The sequence below is a fragment of the Schistocerca piceifrons genome, chromosome 2 (assembly GCF_021461385.2).
Source record: "Schistocerca piceifrons isolate TAMUIC-IGC-003096 chromosome 2, iqSchPice1.1, whole genome shotgun sequence".
Taxonomy (NCBI): Eukaryota; Metazoa; Arthropoda; class Insecta; order Orthoptera; family Acrididae; genus Schistocerca; species Schistocerca piceifrons.
This window is the reverse complement of record NC_060139.1, coordinates 1,119,790,902-1,119,811,022: the sequence shown is the minus strand read 5'-3', so window position 1 is coordinate 1,119,811,022 and position 20,121 is coordinate 1,119,790,902. Positions and strand designations below refer to the sequence as shown.

At 39.2% G+C, this 20,121-nt stretch overlaps 1 protein-coding gene across 1 annotated transcript in view; it reads left to right on the top strand.

The window, feature by feature from the left end:
• Positions 1–20,121, top strand: part of LOC124776178 (molybdenum cofactor biosynthesis protein 1-like) — a 65,188-nt gene that overhangs the window by 17,568 nt on the left and 27,499 nt on the right. The window contains exon 4 of the mRNA XM_047251013.1: positions 13,595–13,819. Within this exon, the coding sequence (XP_047106969.1) occupies positions 13,595–13,819 (225 nt within the window). The remainder of the gene's footprint in view (positions 1–13,594; positions 13,820–20,121) is intronic.

Sequence of the window (20,121 nt, the reverse complement as noted above, 5' to 3'; positions counted from 1 at the left end):
CAGAAAAAGGCAGAGTCCAGAAAAGTAAACAAGTGTAAAGGCAAAAGTTTCATGACAGGACGTTGTGTCACCATACTTGGAAGACAATTATAGCCAAAGACAGAAATTTAAAAGAAACTGGCTCATTTGAGCTGCGGAGACCTAGTCGAGGATTCTCAGTAGGTAATTGTTAGCACAGTAGAATTTACAAAGAGACAATGTCAGTTCGTGTGAGGGAATGCTGATTGGTAAGTACCTATCACCTTTCTCATAAAACTCACAATTTGAAGAATACACATCAAGGAAAAGGTTGAAGTCCAAGAGTGTCAAATATAGACAATAATATGGATCATCCAACAGTTTTGCAAAATCCCCAGTTGTACTTACTTTACTTACTTACTTACTAACTTACTCAGATTTGCTGTGTACCATACAAGGAACTGGTTTCCACTAGTTCACTCGATCAGCTGCCACGTTCTCACCTTCCTCCAAGTTTGTGTCCATGCATTGACGATTCATTGCAAAAGTTCCAAGTGTTAAAAGGTCTTCCTGTACATCTGTATCTGTCCATTGATTTCCACAACAGTGTTGATTTTGGGATTCTTCCACCTTACATGTGTAGAACATAACCTGCAATCTTCAGTCTTCTTTCAACAATAATTTTGTGCAGGCTGTCTAGACGTCGTATTCTCAGCACTTCATCGTTTGTAACTTGGTTGGGTTAACATCTTCAGAATTCATCTCTAGCATTGTTGGTGAAAAATATGGAGACTGTGTGCTGATTTTACTGACATTTTCCAAGTCTCACACATATAAACGATAAAGGAGTACAGTCAAAGATTTGTTGACATATTACAGACCTAATTGCCATATGGGCTGATTTTCCAGTTCTGCTGGTGATTTCTGCATCTGTGACCTCATTATTACATATAAAGCTACCGAGATATGGAAATCTGTCAACATCTTGTAGTATCTTCTATTGCACTGTAATCGGGGAAGAGACGAGTAATTACCACTTACTTTGCACATTCTGTTTGCCTTATCTCTATTAATTTTCAGCCCTACACAATAGGGCATTTAATGAGAAAGCAGATAAAAATTAACTTGATGCCTTCCAAGGAGACGGTCTCTACTAAGTCTCTACTCCTTCAAGTCTGACTATGTAAGTGTAGACCAGACATGGTTTAAATTCAGAGAAATAGTATCGACATCAATTAAGAGATATATACCAAATAAATTGGAAGGATACCAAATAAATTAAAAGGGTGGTGCACAAAATATGTCAAAACTCAGCTGCAGAAGAAATGAAAAAAAGCATGTCAAAGTTTAAAAGAATGCAAAATCTCCAAGATTAGCGATGTTTTACTGAAGCTCGAAACTTAGGGTGGGTTTCAGTGCAAGATATGTTTAATAGTTCCCATAGTGAAACTTCGTTTTGAAATCTGGAAGAAAATCCAAAGAGGTTCTGGTTGCATGTGTAGTACACCAATGGCAAGACACAACCAATACCTTCACTGCGCAATAGCTGTGGTAATGTTACTGATGACAGTGCTACTAAAGCAGGGTTACTAAACACGGATTTCTGAAATTTCTTCACCAAAGACAACAAAGTAAATATTGCAGTATTCAAATCAAGAACAACTGCAACTGTGAGTAACTTAGTAGTAGCTCTCCTCAGTGTCATAAAGCAGTTATGTTTCTTTCAGAGAATGCTGATACAATAGCTCCATTAGAAATCATATATAGCCACTCATTTGATAAAGATCCATACCTAGAGACTGAAAAGTTGCTCAGGTCACACCAATGCTCAAGAAAGAAAAGAGGAGTAATCTACTAAATAACAGACTCATATCACTAATGTTGATTTGCATTAGGATTTTGGAACATATATTGTGTTTGAATATTATGAATTATCTCAAAGATAATGATTCATTGATAAATAGCCAAGATAGATTCAGAAATATCGACCTTTTAAAACACAGCTAGCTCTTTAGTCACACAAAGTAATAAGTGCTGTCGACTGAGGATCTCAAATTGATTCCATATTTGTAGATTTCCAGAAGACTTTTTGAAACAGTTCCTCACAAGCATTTTCTAATCATATTGTGTGCCTAGGGAGTATTGTCTCAGTTGTGCAACTGGATGTGTGGTTTCCTGTCAGAAAAATTGATGGAAAATCGTCAAGTAAAACAGAAGTGATATCTGACATTCCTCAAGGAAGTGTTACAGACCACCTGCTGTTGCCGATCTACATTAACAATTTAAGAGAGAATCTGAGCAGTCCTCTTAGATGATGCTATCATTTACAGTCTTGCAAATCATTTACTGTCTTGTAAAGTGATCAGATGATCAAAATGAACTGCAAAATGATTTAGGCTACCTATCCATATGATGCAAAAAGTGGTAACTGACCTTAAATAATAAAAATTGTTATGTCATCCGCTTGAGTAGTAAAAGGCATCTACTAAATTTTGGTTACATGATAATTCACGCAGATCTAAAGGCTGTGAAGTCTACTGAATACTTAGGAATTACATTTACAAATAACTTAAATTGGAATGCTCACATAGATAATGCGGTGGGAAAGCAAACAAAAGACTGTGATTTAATAGTAAAACATTTAGAAGATTAGGATTACTAAAGAGACTATCTACAACTATACTTGTCTGTCCTCTTTTGGAGTATTCTGCATGGTGTGGGATCCTTACCAGATAGGATTGACAGAGGACATCATTTAAAAGTTCAAAGAAGGGCAGCTCATTTTGTTTTATTGGGAAACAGGAAAGTGCATGCCACAGATATCGCATGTGAATTGGGGTGGCAGTCATTAAAGCAAAAGCATTTTGCTGGAGCAGGTTCTTAAAATTTCAATCATCAACTTTCTCCTCCGAATGTGAAAATATTTTGTTAGAGCCCTCTTACATAGGGAGAAATGATCATTGTAATAAAATAAGAGGAATCAGAGCTTGTACGGAAATATTGAAGTGTTTGGTTTTCCTCAAATGCTGTAGGGGGGTGGAATGGTAGATAAATAGGTTGAGGGTGGTTCTCTGAACCCTCTGCCAGCATTTAATTGTGAATTACAGACTAGTCATGCAGATATAGATAGTGTATATAGGCTTTCAATATTGTGCACTGATTCTCTAATTTTATACATTGCTCAAATACTTTCGTGGCGCTTTGGAGTGACCCCTTTAAAATAACACTTTACCAGTCTTCTTAATATGTATTTCGGTAACCAGGTTGATAAGAAGTTACAACAATACTCTCTTATTACTCCCCAGTTTTGGGTTATATTAATGAACAAGATCGCCGCAGTGTTCCATAACAATTACGGGCTGAAGTTTGCTGCTGATGGAACCAATATGATTTTCTGTGTTTCTGAGCATACAGGTTGTGTACGCTGTTTGGAGTCTGGTGTATGCTGAATCAAATGTTTTTATTGTTGTGATCTTCCATCTGAAGATTGGTTTCATGGAGTTGCCCATGCTAGCTTATCCTGTGTGAACCTCTTCACCTCTGCGTAACTACTGCAGTGTACAATAACTTGAACTTGCTTACTGCAGTCAGTTTTTGGTCTCCTACAGTTGTTACCCCCATTATATTCACAGATGACCACATATTGTGGAAATTGCATATTGTAATGTAGGATGCAATAATAACGCACGGAAAGTTTCTGTTGAAAATTACGAATTATTTAGGAATAAAGGAGATGGCTCACCAAAAGGCAGAAGCACTGTCTCATCGATAGGCACAAGAACAAAAGGTATGTAGAATGAGATTTTCACCGTGCAGTGGAGTGTGCACTGATATGAAACTTCCTGGCAGATTAAAACTGTGTGCCGGACCAAGAGTCAAACTTGGGACCTTTGCTTTTGTGGGCAAGTGCTCTACCATCTGAGCTATCCATGCACGACTCACGACCTGTCCTCACAGCTTTACTTCCACCAGTACCTCGCCTTCTACCTTCCAAACTAAAAGGTACGTTGCTTGGCGAGCTTCCAGAATGCACTTTCTTTTTCTAGCTGTAGGGAAAACATGCGCGCGCGCACACGCACACACACACACACACACACACACACACACACACACACACACACACACACACACTCACATGCGCATGTCTCCTTATGCTGTGGTCGCTCAACTGCCAGCTCTTTACTGGCCCACGGTGAGTGTTCTGGAGTGAGGTGGGGCTTTAGAGTAGGGTAGGATGGGGTGGGTTGAGGCAATGTGAGAGATGGAGAGAGATGGGAGGGGTTTGGAGGGAAGCATTTGGTGGCTCGTGGGAGAGTGGGGAGCCATCTGTGGGCTAGCTAGGGGTGCAGGTAGAGGGGTCAGGCGACAGACAGCTGGGCACTCATAGACTAGGGTGTGACGTGAGATAACAGCACACAACTAGCTGATTTGGGTGGGGGCGAGAGGGGGGGGGAGCGGCGTGTGTGTGTGTGGGGGGGGGGGGGGGGGCAGGGGGGCTGGGAGTTAACTTGGATTTAGGCCAGGAAGCAAAGGATGTGCTGTAAGTATGGCTACGAAAGTTGAGTATTCTTAAATAAGATCAGCTGGTGCCAATGTATTGGAAAGTAACTGGCACACAAAGTGCAATTGTGGCTTCTTTTTCTTTATGAATTTTGAATAGTCTGCAGAGCAAATTGAATTAGGAGGATCAGGCATTTGTGTGGGTCTAGGAAAGTAAATTGTAGAGCCAGATAAAAGGCACGCAAGACAGGAGGGGTACTACTACTCATCACTGCTGTATCGTGCTACTAGTACGTGTCAGCGTGAGTGCACCGAGAGTGGTGTTGCCGTACATGCGTCTTTAAATTGGTCACCGACTGATCATTGCAGGCTGGCTGCTGGATTCCGTCTCTGGGAGCCAAGCGTGCGGCGCGGTCCCTGCCGTGCCATCTGCTGATGACTCACACATATATAAGTGTGGAACAGTGCTGACTGACTCTCTGTGTGATTCTAGTTTGTAATGTGCACATCAGTGTTCTGTGTCTTGTTGAGTCCTTAGAGGCATATTGTTTGGAGGTTATTATTAAAGCCATATTTGTGCGACTTGGATCACACTTCAGTATTTATTTATTTATTTAATTATTTATTTATTTCTTGTTCCATAGATCCAGTTAGTGAGTCAATCACAAGGATATAGAACGTGTCAAATTGTACAGGTTTCAATTTAAACTTACAATAAATACAAGGGCAATTCAATGGCAAATTGTACATAGTTTAAGTAAGACATACTATAAATACAGTAACAGATACACTGTCACCTAGACAACATAACAACCGTTTGACAGAAAAAGGAGTTTCAAATAAAGGTTAAAGATAAGAGCACAAAGTTAAATCAGATATTAGGCCTACAAGAGTAAATACATGTACAGCCAATCTGTTGTTGCAAAAAGTGTGCTAATGCCCAAATGCACAATAAAATCAATTGAACTACTTCTAGACACAATAAGTTTAGTGATGGTATACATTTTATTTCAGGTATTCATCCACAGTATAATAAGATTTCTCTGTCAGGTAATCTTTGAGAACTAGTTTAAATTTTGGCAGTTCTGTATGAACACATTTGATATGTAGTGGTAGAGCATTGAACAACTTAATGCTGGAGTAGTAAACTCCTTTTTGTACCAGAGTGAGACGTTTCATTTCTAAATGTAGATTGTTTTTGTTTCTGGTGTTATAACCATGGAATTTACTGTTGTCTTGGTAGATGGAATAATTTTTGCACACAAAGGTCAGCAAGGAAAAAATAAACTGTGAGGCAGTTGTTAGGATACCTATCTTCTGAAACAAGTGCCTGCAAGAGTGTCTTTGATGGACCCCACACATTATTCTGATTGCTTTTTTTTTGGATGGTGAAAACTTTTTTTGCAAGTGGTTGGTTCCCCCAGAATATGATAGCATATGACATCAATGAGTGGAAGTTGCCAAAGTAGGCAACCTTAATAGAGTCAACTTCAGCCACTGAAGAAATTACCCGTAATGAAAATGTTGCCGAGCTAAGTTTTTTACATAGATGAAGAATGTGAACTGACCAATTACATTTACTGTCTATGTAAGCACCCAGGAATTTTGTGTCTTCAACTTTCTGTATTGGTTGATCTCTACATTTTATGTCAATTTCATCGGGATTACTTTGTGATGTATGGAACCTCATATAATGAGTTTTATCTGCATTGAGTGAGAGACCATTTGAGGAGAACCAATTTAAGATGTCATTAAAAACAGTATTTGTAGTTTTTTCAAGATCATCATCAATCAAATCGTCAATTAGAATTGTGGTATCATCGGCAAACAGGGTAAATTTGCTGTTTGTCTCAGAACAAAGAGGAAGATCATTAATAAAGATGAGGAAAAGCAGTGGGCCCAAAACGGAGCCTTGAGGCACACCACACGTTATCGTGCCCCATTCAGACGAGGCAGGTTCTCCAGAAGAGCCATTTATCATTACAGTCTGCTTCCAATCCTGTAGATATGATTGTAGCCACAAGCCAACAGTACCACCTAAACCATAGTATTCTGCCTTTTTCCAAAGAATTTGGTGGTTTACACAGTCAAAGGCTTTCATAAGATCGCAAAAAATACCCACTGGAGACATTTTTTTGTTAATGGCTTCCAGAACTTGGTTGCTGAAAGAGAATATTGCCTGTTCAGTACAAAGACCGGCACAAAAACCAAACTGATTTTTGCTTAAGATACTATGGTAGTTGAGATGGTCTACAATCCTCCTGTGCATGAGTTTTTCTAGAATTTTCGAGAAGGTAGTTAATAGGGATATTGGGCGATAGTTTGTAACAATGCTTTTATCCCTATTTTTAAAGAGAGGAATCACTACAGCCAACTTAAGTCTGTCAGGGACAATCCCATCTTGTAGGGATGCATTGTATATGTTGCATAAGACGGGACTAACAAATTTATAACAGTGTTTCAGTATTTTACTAGAAATATTGTCCACACCAGCAGAATTTTTATTTTTTAATGATCTAATTACTCTTATGACTTCGCTTACAGTAACTGGAGATAAGGATTACTGTGGGATTCTGTTGCTAATAGCTTTCTGTAGGAGGGACAATGATTCTTCCATGGAACCATTACAGCCTGTCTTCTCTGCTGCTCTCAAAAAGTGGTTATTAAATATTTCTGCAACCAACTCAGGTTTCTTAATGATACTGTCCCCTGTTTTAATCTCTACCTGAGACATGTTCCCTGTTGTCCTGCCAGTTTCCCTCTTTATTACATTCCATATAGTTTTAATTTTATTTTCTGAGCTTTCAATTTCTGATTTTATGCACATATTTTTAGATTTATTTATAACCTTCTTGAGAATGCTACAGTAAAGTTTGTAGTGTTGTCGTTTCTTTGGATCATTACAAGTCCTGAGAGAACTTTATAACATCCTCTTTGTTCTACAAGATGTTGTTATCCCTGTAGTGATCCAAGACTTCTTGGCATTGCCTATATGACTATTTCTAACTACTTTTTTGGGAAAGATGGACTCAAATACAGACATGAATTCATTTAAAAATGAATTGTACTTTTTGTTTATATCTGTTTCCCTATAAACTCGGCTCCAGTCTATCTATTTTAGGCTATCATTGAATTTTTTAAGGCCCTGTTCATTTATTATCCTAAAAGATTTCCAAGAATGCTCGGAACTGTTGCACACACTGATGTAATTGAGCCTAAGCAATTGACCACCATGATCAGAAAGGCCAAGGATTGGATGTACAGTGATCTCATTCCATGTAGACTTATCTATAAATATATTATCTATCAGACTTTTACTGTTAACAGTAACCCGAGTTGGGAAATCTACTATTGCCATCAGATTATAAGACTCCATTAAATGTACTAAATCAGCTTTACTATTGCTCTCATTTAGGAAATCAACATTAAAGTCACCAGAAATTATCAAGTTCTTGGACTTTGAGTACAGTATGGATAATGAAGAATCTAAGTGCTTAAGAAATACATTCAAATTCCCTGAGGGAGATCTATACAGTGCTAACACTACAGCCGTGAAGTCATTTACAGTAATCTCAACACCACATACTTCAATTTGTTGCTCTATACAATGGCTCTTTAAATCTAATGCATTGTAAGATATGTTGTTTTTTACATAAATTACCACTCCACATTCTTCCATGATGGTTCTTGAGTAATGCGCTGCCTGACACACAGTATTACTTGGTTAGTACATCACCACAAACATATGCACCGGGAATGTACATCCTTTGACAGTTTGCTATGTCTCTCTCTTCTAGGACTGGCATGGTAGCTGCCTTGCATTTCTTAATGACTCTGACCTTGTCAACCACAAACCGAATCTTAGTACAGTCATGATTTCCCTGAAGAGATTACATGACAGCAGAGACTTGTAAAATTGTGTTACCCATTTCTCTAGCCAGTGAAGATTCATTCTATACCTTCAGATACAGTGTCATGTAGGAGTAGAACAGCAAGAAATACGGAGCTCCTCTAACAGTAATGACAGTTTATCACCTCCCAACACTACATGTGCCAATGTTTCAGTGCATTTTTGAATATGTTTGTTAACAGATTCATCAACACAACAAAAATTTACGATCTCAGTAGCATCTTATTTCTTAACTCATACTTTACTATTCATCAGAATCTTCATTGCTGCTCTTTGATTCGTCAGAGCTCCCTGCTGTACTTTGTTTTATTTCATAGTTAGAATTAGTTGAAATACCACCTACCGTATTTACTCAAATCTAAGCCGCACTCAAACCTGAAAAATGAGACTCGAAATAAAGGAAGGAAAAAAAAAATTCCTGAATCTAAGCTGCACCTGAAATTTGAGACTCGAAGTTCAAGGGGAGAGAAAAGTTTTAGGCCGCACCTCCAAATCGAAACAAAGTCGGTCCATTGTAATATTGGACACAACTTAGGTCGAATGATTGACGATACAGCTACAGTAGTTTGGTTCGAGTCGTAAGCTTAGCAGTTAAGCTTTACCAGGTAGCCTTTGCTATGCGTCGGGCGCTCCGTCCGTATTTATACTGGTACCCTTCCTTTTTCACATGCATCGTCTGGTTTGAATCGATTGCTTATTTTGCTTTGATCTGATAAGTGCCGTTTTCCTTGTTATAGGCGTTTATGTCACTCTAAGCTGAAAATGCATTACTGTACTGTGTCATGCATTGTTTGTCGCATTCTGATAGTGCGTGTTTGCGGACTGTCGTCGCTCGCGGCATGGCTTGCCTTTGTGCACGCTACCGCCGCCTACAATTTTTAAAAAAAAAAAAAAAAAAAAAAAAAAAAAAAAAAAAAAAAAAAAAAAAAAAAAAAAAAAAAAGAGAGAGAGAGAGAGAGAGAGAGAGAGAGAGAGAGAGAGAGAGAAATCATCTCATTAGCGGAACAATGGCAAGAGACTACTATTTCTTGTTACTTACACTGCTGCTTTCTTTGATAATGATCAACAAGAACCAAATAATAGACTGTGTATGATAGAACATGTTCTGAACGAGAGTTAGGCGAAAATTTTTCTCCATTTGAAAATCTTTGCGGCCGCTTCTTTAGTACATCAAATTCTGCACAGAAATTAGAATCATCTTAGATTTAAAAATCTAGTCAGTTGCCGTGCTTCATTTCTGACTGTATCACTATTAGGCATAAGAATAATACGAATATAAACATGACACGATACGTATATTCTTCCGCGTTTGCTGTTGTCTCACTCTAGTTTCGTAGTTTATTAGGCAGACAGGATTTAAATAAGATAGCAGCAAACACAAAAGAATACGTGGCAAAATGTTTATATTCGTATTACTCTTATGATGAAGAGAATACTGCATGTGATTCACATTTCATCAGGTTCCTATTAGCAACCATCTCTTCTCACAGGTAGGAAAAAATTCAGAACGTAGAGTTGGCCATATTGACAAACATCCCAAACAGTCTTGCCAGTCGGATTTTCGTAATACATTGAAGTTCTGCTACATTCGAAGATGAACAATATGGAATTTGTATTTACTTCGTTGGATAATGTATGAAAATTGTCTTCCACCTTTTTTTTTAATTTATTTACTGACGCACAGGTTTTGGCGCCAGTATTTATCTTTGTGCCTACGAAGCATGCCTGTGTAGCGCTACATATATTCGACGGCAGAAGTTAGTTGTGGCAGCACCTACCGACATTTTTCAGAACTTCCACTTGCTTTGCACTCGAATCTAAGCCGCAGGTGGTTTTTTGGATTACAAAAACCAGAAAAAAAGTGCGGCTTAGATTTGAATAAATACGGTACATCCTCTCCTTTGGATTCAACTTGTTAAGTATTATCTTTCAAGTCAACACCTGCTAATCTGTGAGACCGAAATGATGAGCCATACTACTCTATTTCACTGTGCCTGTTTGTTTCATTTGTATAACATTTTATTCCATCATAGATGCTGCACTTACAGTTTCATATATGCATTGCAGCAGCAGACACAATAAAAGTAGCAATCAGCAGTGCTTAGTTTGTTGAATGGGTAAAAAATGTGCCATTGTCCCAGTTCCACATATCCCCAAAATTTGATTCTGCCAAATTCTGTACTCTCTGAAATTGAATGTTTAATCCAAAGATGAAAATGAACAAGTTTGATGCAGTATTGCTAATATTGTTTATTACTCATCTTGCTGAATGAAATGCATACCATGTCCTTTCTGAAAGGTTTGCAGAATTAATGCACATACCAGTTTTCTAAAAACTTACATTGAGATTGTGCTCTCCTCCCTCTTGTACAAATTAGTAGAGCCCTTCAGATTACTCCACAATATGCCTCTTGGCAAGGTGGTAACGACAGTATTATCAAATGATAGATTGGCACTCACTGTATAGTGTAGATGTTGTGTTGCAGGCAGGGGAAAAAAAAAAAAAAAATACACCACCTATTAAACACGTAAGCTTTTGGTGCAACCCCCCCCCCTTCCCACACACACACACACACACACACACACGCGCGCGCGCGCAAATGCAGATCACACATACATGACCACTGTCTCTGGCTGCTAGGGCCAGACTGGGAGCAACTGCGCATCATGGGAGAAACAACGGTCGTGTGTGTGTGTGTGTGTGTGTGTGTGTGTGTGTGTGTGTGTGTGTTTTGTCCACTTTGGAAGAAGACTTTCTGATCGAAAGCTTATGTGTTTAGTAGTCTTTTTTGTTGTGCTTGTCTGTGACCTAACATCTCCTGTATACAGTGAATAGCAATGTATCTTTTTTATAATATGGTCATTATTCCAGCCTAGATTTTCTATTGTTTGTTTCCTTTCAAGACCTTATAAAGACAGTTACTGACAATTTCTTTTTTCTTATTGGAGAAAAGTAAAACCATATGGGGGCCAGACGTAGATTGTAAATGAATATGGAATAGAGTATTTTTATTTTCCCTGTATGCAGTGTCAATAACGTCACCTCACACACTTAATTTCTGGCAGCACCTCCTTCTCAACACATGACTGTCCCCCACCACCTCACCATAGTCTTCAAGTAATATCCTATAGCACTTCTGGGTGGACAAATAGATGAAGGATGTAGTTTAAAACAGTATAACTAAACTTAAAAGTCAAACTGCCCTTTTATAGAGACTGCCATCATTATTTAAACATAATAAACAACATCAAAACAGTCAAAAGAATTTTTTTTTCAAAAGAGCAGAAAATTGTAGTGAAATTCATGAAAGAATTGTTTTAAATTGTTATATCTTAAATCAATAAGTATGTCAGCATTTCCCAGGATTTTCTGGCTTAATTAAGACTAGGTCATGCCACCACAGTGGTCAGACAGTGGACTTGCCTTCGAGAGGACAACGGACCCGAGTCCCATCGGGCCATCAAAATTTGGGTTTTCCTTGATTTCCCTAAAGGATTTAAGACAAATGCTGGGATGGTTCCTTTGAAAAAGATGACATTCGGCTGAGGAAGCTAATTTCTGTGGCACGTCTGATGACACAGTGCTGGTGGAAGCACGAGTATTTCAGAGCACACCATTCATTGCACATTGTTAAACATAGGGCTCTGCTGCTGACAACCCCCGTATGTTCCCATGTTGACAACACTGCTGAATTACAATTTCTGTGGCTCAGGAGCATTGAGATTGGGCAGTGAATCAATAGAAATGTGTCATCTGGTTGAATCATTCGTGTTTCGCATTACACCTGCTTGACGGTTTTGTGCACATACACCGTCAACAGAGTGAATTGGTGCTTGAAAGGTGCACTTTGCTACAGACTTAGGCCAGTGGGAGCAATATTATGCTATGGAGGACATTCACCTGGTCTTCTGTGAGTCCTGTGGTAGTAACTGAAGGCTCCATAACAGCTTTGTTCTGTGTGAACATTATTGTGCACTGTCCACACCCTGTCTCTAATGAAGGTGACATGTTTCAACAATATGACTTTCAGTGTCACGAGGCCAGAATCAAATTCACCCCTTCTGAATCTGATGGAATACATCTGTGATGCTATCAGATACCAGTTCTGCACCCAGAAACCACTGATCTCCAATTTATGGGAATTACATGACCTGTGCTTAGACATGCGGTGCTGCATAATGCTGGGAACGTACCTCACATAATGCTGGGAACATACCTGAAATTTGTTGAACTTGTCCCACACAAAATCACTGCTGTATTGTGTTCCAACAGTGGACAAACACATTATCAAACAGGAGGTCATAGTGTTTTGTCTCATCAGTTTATATATTCAATGCTTGAATGAAAGGTGTGCTCTTTTCCTTTTTTCTGCCATTGCATGTATGTGTAAAGCAGGATGTTCTACCATTTGGGTTTGTTTATATGAAGGCTGTCAGTATTACCACCTGCACAGATACTAAATGCTCCTTTTGTGAAGACCTTTTATCTTGAGAACACTTTTAACTTTGTTTCACAAATGGCAGCACAGTTTCAAGAAAGCTTCTTAATTTAATGTAATAGTTAAAATAATACCTTTAGCAAAAGATGTGTGCGTTGGAGTGGGGAAAAAGATTGGAGATGTATGTAGTTTAATTTTTGTAAATTGTTAAGAAGGTTAACAGCTTGGCATGCTAAGATAAATTCAGACATTCTCCAATAGGAGAGAAAAAGATTAATTTAACAGAATCAGTGAGGTATACAAATATAACAACAGACTTGTAGAACCATTATTTTGTAGGTTAGATTAGATTAGATTCAGCTTTTGTTCCAAGACCCAAAACATGAGATGATTCTCATGGGTGAGTAACATGCCAGAAAGTATAACATAAAAAATATAAAACATTTGAATACCCTGATCATTTGTCAGGAGATTGTCAAACTAGGTGAATACAATACAAACTGGAACAGCTTTTTTTTTTTTTCAGAATTGATACGCTGTCAGACTGAAATATTGTTATACACTGTTAATAAATTTATCAAACAAAAAGTACATAATTTTGACTGTTATGACAAAGTGCTCTCAGAACTGAAATCTAACAGACATTCTTATTTAAGCTGGCCTAACAGCCACTGTTAAGATATTCATCTATAGAGTAGGATGAGTTGCCTATCAAAAAGTCTTTCAAACTCTGTTTAAACCATGCTTTATCTGATACCAAGTTTTTAATGGTGTCTTTCTTCCACAGATAAATTGTGTTGTAATGCGAGGTTTTAATGAAGATGAAGTGTGCAGTTTTGTGGAGTTAACAAAAGAGAAAAATGTTGATGTAAGATTTATTGAGTACATGCCTTTCAGCGGCAACAAATGGAATGATGGGAAGATGGTCTCATTTAATGAAATGCTCCAAATAATTAGAAAGCAGTGGCCTAATTTTGATCCTCTTCCCAATGGGCCCAATGATACCTCAAAGGTACATGCAGTATTACATATGAACATACATTGAAAATAATTTAACGTTTATGACTTACTACCAATCACAAGAATACTTCACATCTGCTGGTGGTATAAGAGATGGACTGGTTTAGTTACATATTTCTCATCCCATTCAGTAAGTCTGTCCTGGCCTGGGTTTCTCTGCAGCTTTTCTGCAACTCTCCCCATTTCCTAAACCTTGACAAGCCTTTTCTTTCTTCCCTTTTCCTTCCCCTTCATTGTTTCTGCCACAAGAAGAAGCCACTGGCTCCGAAAGCTTGCACATTTCCATAACTTTAAGGGGAGTTAGAAGGGGAAAACATTCTTTTTCACTTTTTTGGGTTTTTATCTGATTATAAAATTTGCAATTTTCCAAATAAAATGATATGTATATTAATTATAAACTTGCGTGGGAAGTATTTTATTTTATTTTCTAAAATATAATCTACACCAGTTGAAAATGTTAAAATTTTTACATGCATTACTTCAAGACCTAATAAAATCGGTAATTTTTTATATACAGGGTAGATCATTGATCGTGACCAGGCCAAATTTCTCACGAAATAAGTGTCAAACGAAAAAACTACAAAGAACGAAATTTGTCTAGCTCGAAGGGGGAAACCAGCTGGCACAATGGTTGGCCTGCTATAAGGCACTGCCATAGCTCAAACTGATATCAACTGTGTTTTTTAAAATAGGAACCCCATTTTTTATTACGAATTCGTGTAATACGTAATATCTTAGAAGAAAGAGTAAGAAAAGGCAAACCTACGTTTCTAGCATTTGTAGACTTAGAGAAAGCTTTTGACAATGTTGACTGGAATACTTTCTTTCAAATTCTAAAGGTGGCAGGGGTAAAATACAGGGAGCGAAAGGCTATTTACAATTTGTACAGAAACCAGATAGCAGTTATAAGAGTCGAGGGACATGAAAGGGAAGCAGTGGTTGGGAAGGGAGTAAGACAGGGTTGTAGCCTCTCCCCGATGTTGTTCAATCTGTATATTGAGCAAGCAGTAAAGGAAACAAAAGAAAAATTCAGAGTAGGTATTAAAATTCATGGAGAAGAAATAAAAACTTTGAGGTTCGCCGATGACATTGTAATTCTGTCAGAGACAGCAAAGGACTTGGAAGAGCAGTTGAATGGAATGGACAGTGTCTTGAAAGGAGGATATAAGATGAACATCAACAAAAGCAAAACAAGGATAATGGAATGTAGTCTAATTAAGTCGGGTGATGCTGAGGGAATTAAATTAGGAAATGAGGCACTTAAAGTAGTAAAGGAGTTTTGCTATTTGGGAGCAAAATAACTGATGATGGTCGAAGTAGAGAGGATATAAAATGTAGGCTGGCAATGGCAAGGAAAGCGTTTCTGAAGAAGAGAAATTTGTTAACATCCAGTATTGATTTAAGTGTCAGGAAGTCATTTCTGAAAGTATTCGTATGGAGTGTAGCCATGTATGGAAGTGAAACATGGACGATAAATAGTTTGGACAAGAAGAGAATAGAAGCTTTCGAAATGTGGTGCTACAGAAGAATGCAGAAGATTAGATGGGTAGATCACATAACTAATGAGGAAGTATTGAATAGGATTGGGGAGAAAAGAAGTTTGTGGCACAACTTGACCAGAAGAAGGGATCGGTTGGTAGGACATGTTCTGAGGCATCAAGGGATCACCAATTTAGTATTGGAGGGCAGTGTGGAGGGTAAAAATCATAGAGGGAGACCAAGAGATGAATACACTAAGCAGATTCAGAAGGATGTAGGTTGCAGTAGGTACTGGGAGATGAAAAAGCTTGCACAGGATAGAGTAGCATGGAGAGCTGCATCAAACCAGTCTCAGGACTGAAGACCACAACAACAACAACGTAAAGAAATATGAATGTTTTAGTTGGACCACTTTTTTCGCTTTGTGATAGATGGCGCTGTAATAGTCACAAACATATGTCTCATAATTTTAGACGAACAGTTGGTAACAGGTAGGTTTTTTAAATTAAAATACAGAACGTAGGTACATTTGAACATTTTATTTCGGTTGTTCCAATGTGATACATGTACCTTTGTGAACTTATCATTTCTGAGAGTGCATGTTGTTACGGTGTGATTACCTGTGAATACCACATTAATGCAATAAATGCTCAAAATGATGTCTGTCAACCTCAATGCCTTTGGCAATACGTGTAACAACATTCCTCTCAACAGTGAGTAGTTCGCCTTCCGTAATGTTCGCACATGCATTGACAATGCACTGACGCATGTTGACAGGCATTGTCGGTGGATCACGATAGCAAATATCCTTCAACTTTCCGCACAGAAAGAAATCCGGGGACGTCAGATCCGGTGAACGTGCGGGCCATGGTATGGTGCTTTGACGACCAATCCACCTGTCATGAAATATGCTATTCAATACTGCTTCAACCGCACACAAACTATGTGCTGGACATCCATCATTTTGGAGGTACATCGCCATTCTGTCATGCAGTGAAACATCTAGTAGTAACATTGGTAGAACATTACGCAGGAAATCAGCATACATTGCACCATTTAAATTTCCATCGATAAAATGGGGGCCAATTATCCTTCCTCCCTTAATGCCACACCATACATTAACCTGCCAAGGTCGCTGCTGTTCCACTTGTCACTGCCATCGTAGATTTTCCGTTCCCCAATAGTGAATATTATGGCGGTTTAGGTTACTGCTGTTGGTGAATGATGCTTCATTGCTAAATAGAACGCATGCAAAAAATCTTTCATCGTCCCGTAATTTCTCTTATGCCCAGTGGCAGAACTGTACATGACATCCAAAGTCATCGCCATGCAATTCCTGGTGCATAGAAATATGGTACGGGTGCAATCGATGTTGATGTAGCATTCTCAACACCGACGTTTTTGAGATTCCCAATTCTCGCGCAATTTGTCTGCTACTGATGTGTGGATAAGCTGCCCCAGCAGCTAAAACACCTACTAGGGCATCATCATTTGTTGCAGGTCGTGGTTGATGTTTCACATGTGGCTGGACACTTCCTGTTTCCTTAAATAATGTAACTATCCAGCAAATGGTCCGGACACTTCGATGATGTCGTCCAGGATACCGAGCAGCATACATAGCACACGCCCCTTGGGCATTTTGATCACAATAGCCATACATCAACACAATATCAACCTTTTCCGCAATTGGTAAACGGTACATTTTAACACGGGTAATGTATCACGAAGCAAATACCGTCCGCACTGGCGGAATGTTATGTGATACCACATACTTGTATGTTTGTGACTATTACAGCAGCTGGCCGGAGTGGCCGAGCGGTGCTAGGCACTACAGTCTGGAAACGCGCGACCGCTACGGTCGCGGGTTCGAATCCTGCCTCGGGCATGGATGTGTGTGATGTCCTTAGGTTAGTTAGGTTTAAGTAGTTCTAAGTTCAAGGGACTGATGACCTCAGAAGTTAAGTCCCATAGTGCTCAGAGCCATTTGAACCATTTTTGACTATTACAGCCCCATCTATCACAAAACGAAAAAAGTGGTCCAGCTAAAACATTCATATTTCTTTACGTACTACATGAATATCTAATAAAAAATGGGGGTTCCTATTTTTAAAAAATGCAGTTGATATGAGTTTGACCTATGGCAGCGCTATCTAGCGGGCCAACCATAGCGCTATCTGGTTTCTCCCTTCAAGCTAGACGAATTTCGTTCTTTGTAGTTTTTTCATTTGATGCTTATTTCGTGAGATATTTGGCCCGGTCACTATCAATGGACCACCCTGTAGAAAGCTGTAGATTGCTGTGTTATAAAAGTTAAATTATGTGTTTGTATTGGTAGCACTGTCAAAAATAGTATCGTATCTTTTCATAGTATAAACATGCTTTGTATATCGAAGTGCTAACGTTTTTCCGAGGAAAAGTGACGAATAGACTGGTAAATCTCTCAAAAAGTATGACTCCAAAATGAAGTGTTTTTAAGAAATGTGGGTTTCATGGTAATAAATTTTTGAATAAAGAGAAACATTGTGTTCAGCACGTGGTGTGTGAAGTTACAGACAATGAAATACTGGCAAACTCATGAGTATCTAGAGAAACACCCATTAGTGCTTCGAAGATTAAAATGAAACATAGTGATAACACAGTTATCTCAAAACAAAACTCATGTAAACGGTAGGTTAGGTTATATTCTGCTAAATTTACACATCCTAACAGGGGTGTTATGTGAATGTGTGTGCTGTATGTATGTGGAGGGCCAGTTAGTTTACATGAAGACATTGAGGTATCAAATGGACTAGCCAGGAAACTTATCATTAATTCTGCCAGTTGTAAATATACTCATTCATTTTGGAGTTCTGATAAGTGTAAAGATAATTATTTTAAAATAAATATTAGGTGGTTTTATGGATTGAGAGCTATTGGCAAAGGACACACTGCAGCAGAAACAATGTGTGTCGTGATGTATATGCCACGCCCACTTTGTAAAATGGACAAGTATGCAGGATTTATTGGAGCTGCTGTGAGATCTGCTGCATGTGAGTCAATTAAGGGTGCTGCAAATGAAGCTGCTGAAATAAACGATGGTATGATTGACATATCAGTAGCTTTTGGGGCACTTGGTAGAAGCGCAGCTGCAGTTCTAAGAATTCTGTTGCTACAGTGACCAGTGTGGATACTGGAAAGCTAATAGATTTCCAGATTTTAACCAAACATTGTTATAAGTATAAACCAGGGAATGAAGAAGGGCATATCTGTGACAGAAATTATGAAGGACAACTAGTCGTACGGAGGCCCGTGCAGCTGTTGAAATTTATAATCGATCTGTAAACTAAAGGGGAGTGTGTTACACTAAGTTCTTAAGTTATGCAGACTCAAATGCATATAACAGTGTAGTAGCCACTCAGCCTTATGGTGAGAAGCTTGTCACAGAAATGGAATGTGTTGGTCATGCCCAGAAGAGGATGGGTACCAGATTGAGGAAGTTGAAACAAAGTTTGAGAGACAAGACACTTTCAGGTGGTAAGACCATATGAAGCAGGCTGACAGACAACATGATTGATGAACTACAACAGTATTACGAGATTGCCATTAGAAATAATACTGAGGATTTGTTGAAAATGAAGCAGGCAGTATGGGCTACCTTCTTCCAGAGACTGTCAGCTGATGATAAACCAGTACACCATCTTTGCCCTCCTGGATCTGGTTCATGGTGCAATTACCGCAATGCCCAGTACTCAAACAGGTCATACAGCCATAAACATTCTATCCCAGCAGCAGTTGTGGATATCATAAAACCTGTTTACAGAGACCTGCCAATCCTGAATTATTGAAGAAGTGTCTGCATTGTCAGACTCAAAATCCCAATGAGTCGTTCTATAATCTTATAGCGTCAGTGTCATCGTAACTGCCGTCTGCGTCACATCTGCTGTGCAGCGAGCTACGCTAATTTAAGAATTAACTCTATTTTTCTTACTTGTCACTTCTTCTTCCGTGTGTTTTTGCTTTTAGGAAGCTTTAATTGTCGAGTGCTAGTAATAGTGTTCCATAGATTTTGTGTTTGTTTTGAATACAGTCAGAGAGAGTCCGTTTAGTCAGCCATAGTGCCAGTAGTGCTAGTGTTTGTTTTGAATACAGTCCAGAGACAGGTAGTGCTATTTTCATTGTTTTCTACAGGAAGTGTCTAGTAACCACAGTTTAGTCAACTATCAGCCGCCTTTAGTGAATTAGCAGACTAGTTATAAGTTGATTAACTCTCTACAGTAAATTGATTTCTTAGGATGGATAGGCTGTGAGACTGCTGTGTACGGACACAGGAGGAGCTGGCCACTGTTCGCGAACAGCTGAACGTGTTGATGGCCGCGGTTAGCCGTCTTCAAGCAGTGGTGAGTCTGGTGCATTGCATGGTACACCCCAGGTGTTACATGCTTCACCCACTGACCCTGCTGTCGACACATCTTTGCGGGTACCAGGCGCGATTGGGCCACCCTCTTCCCAAGGGGAGTGGCGGGTTCAGCGGCGTTCGCGGCGCACGAGGCGGAGGGTCAGTGTGGAGGCTGGCCGTGTGGCATCGCCCGTTCTGCCTGTGAGTGGACATGTGGCCACTCCTTCAGCAAGGTCCGAGCAGGCACATGGGGGGAGGGGTTTATTAGTTATTGGGAGCTCCAACGTTAGGCGGGTGATGGAGCCCCTTAGGGAAATAGTGAAAAGGTCGGGGAAGAAGGACAGTGTTCACTCTGTCTGCTTGCCGGGGGTCTCATCTGAGATGTGGAGGAGGCCGTGCCGGCAGTGATAGAGAGCACTGGGTGCACCCGACTGCAAATT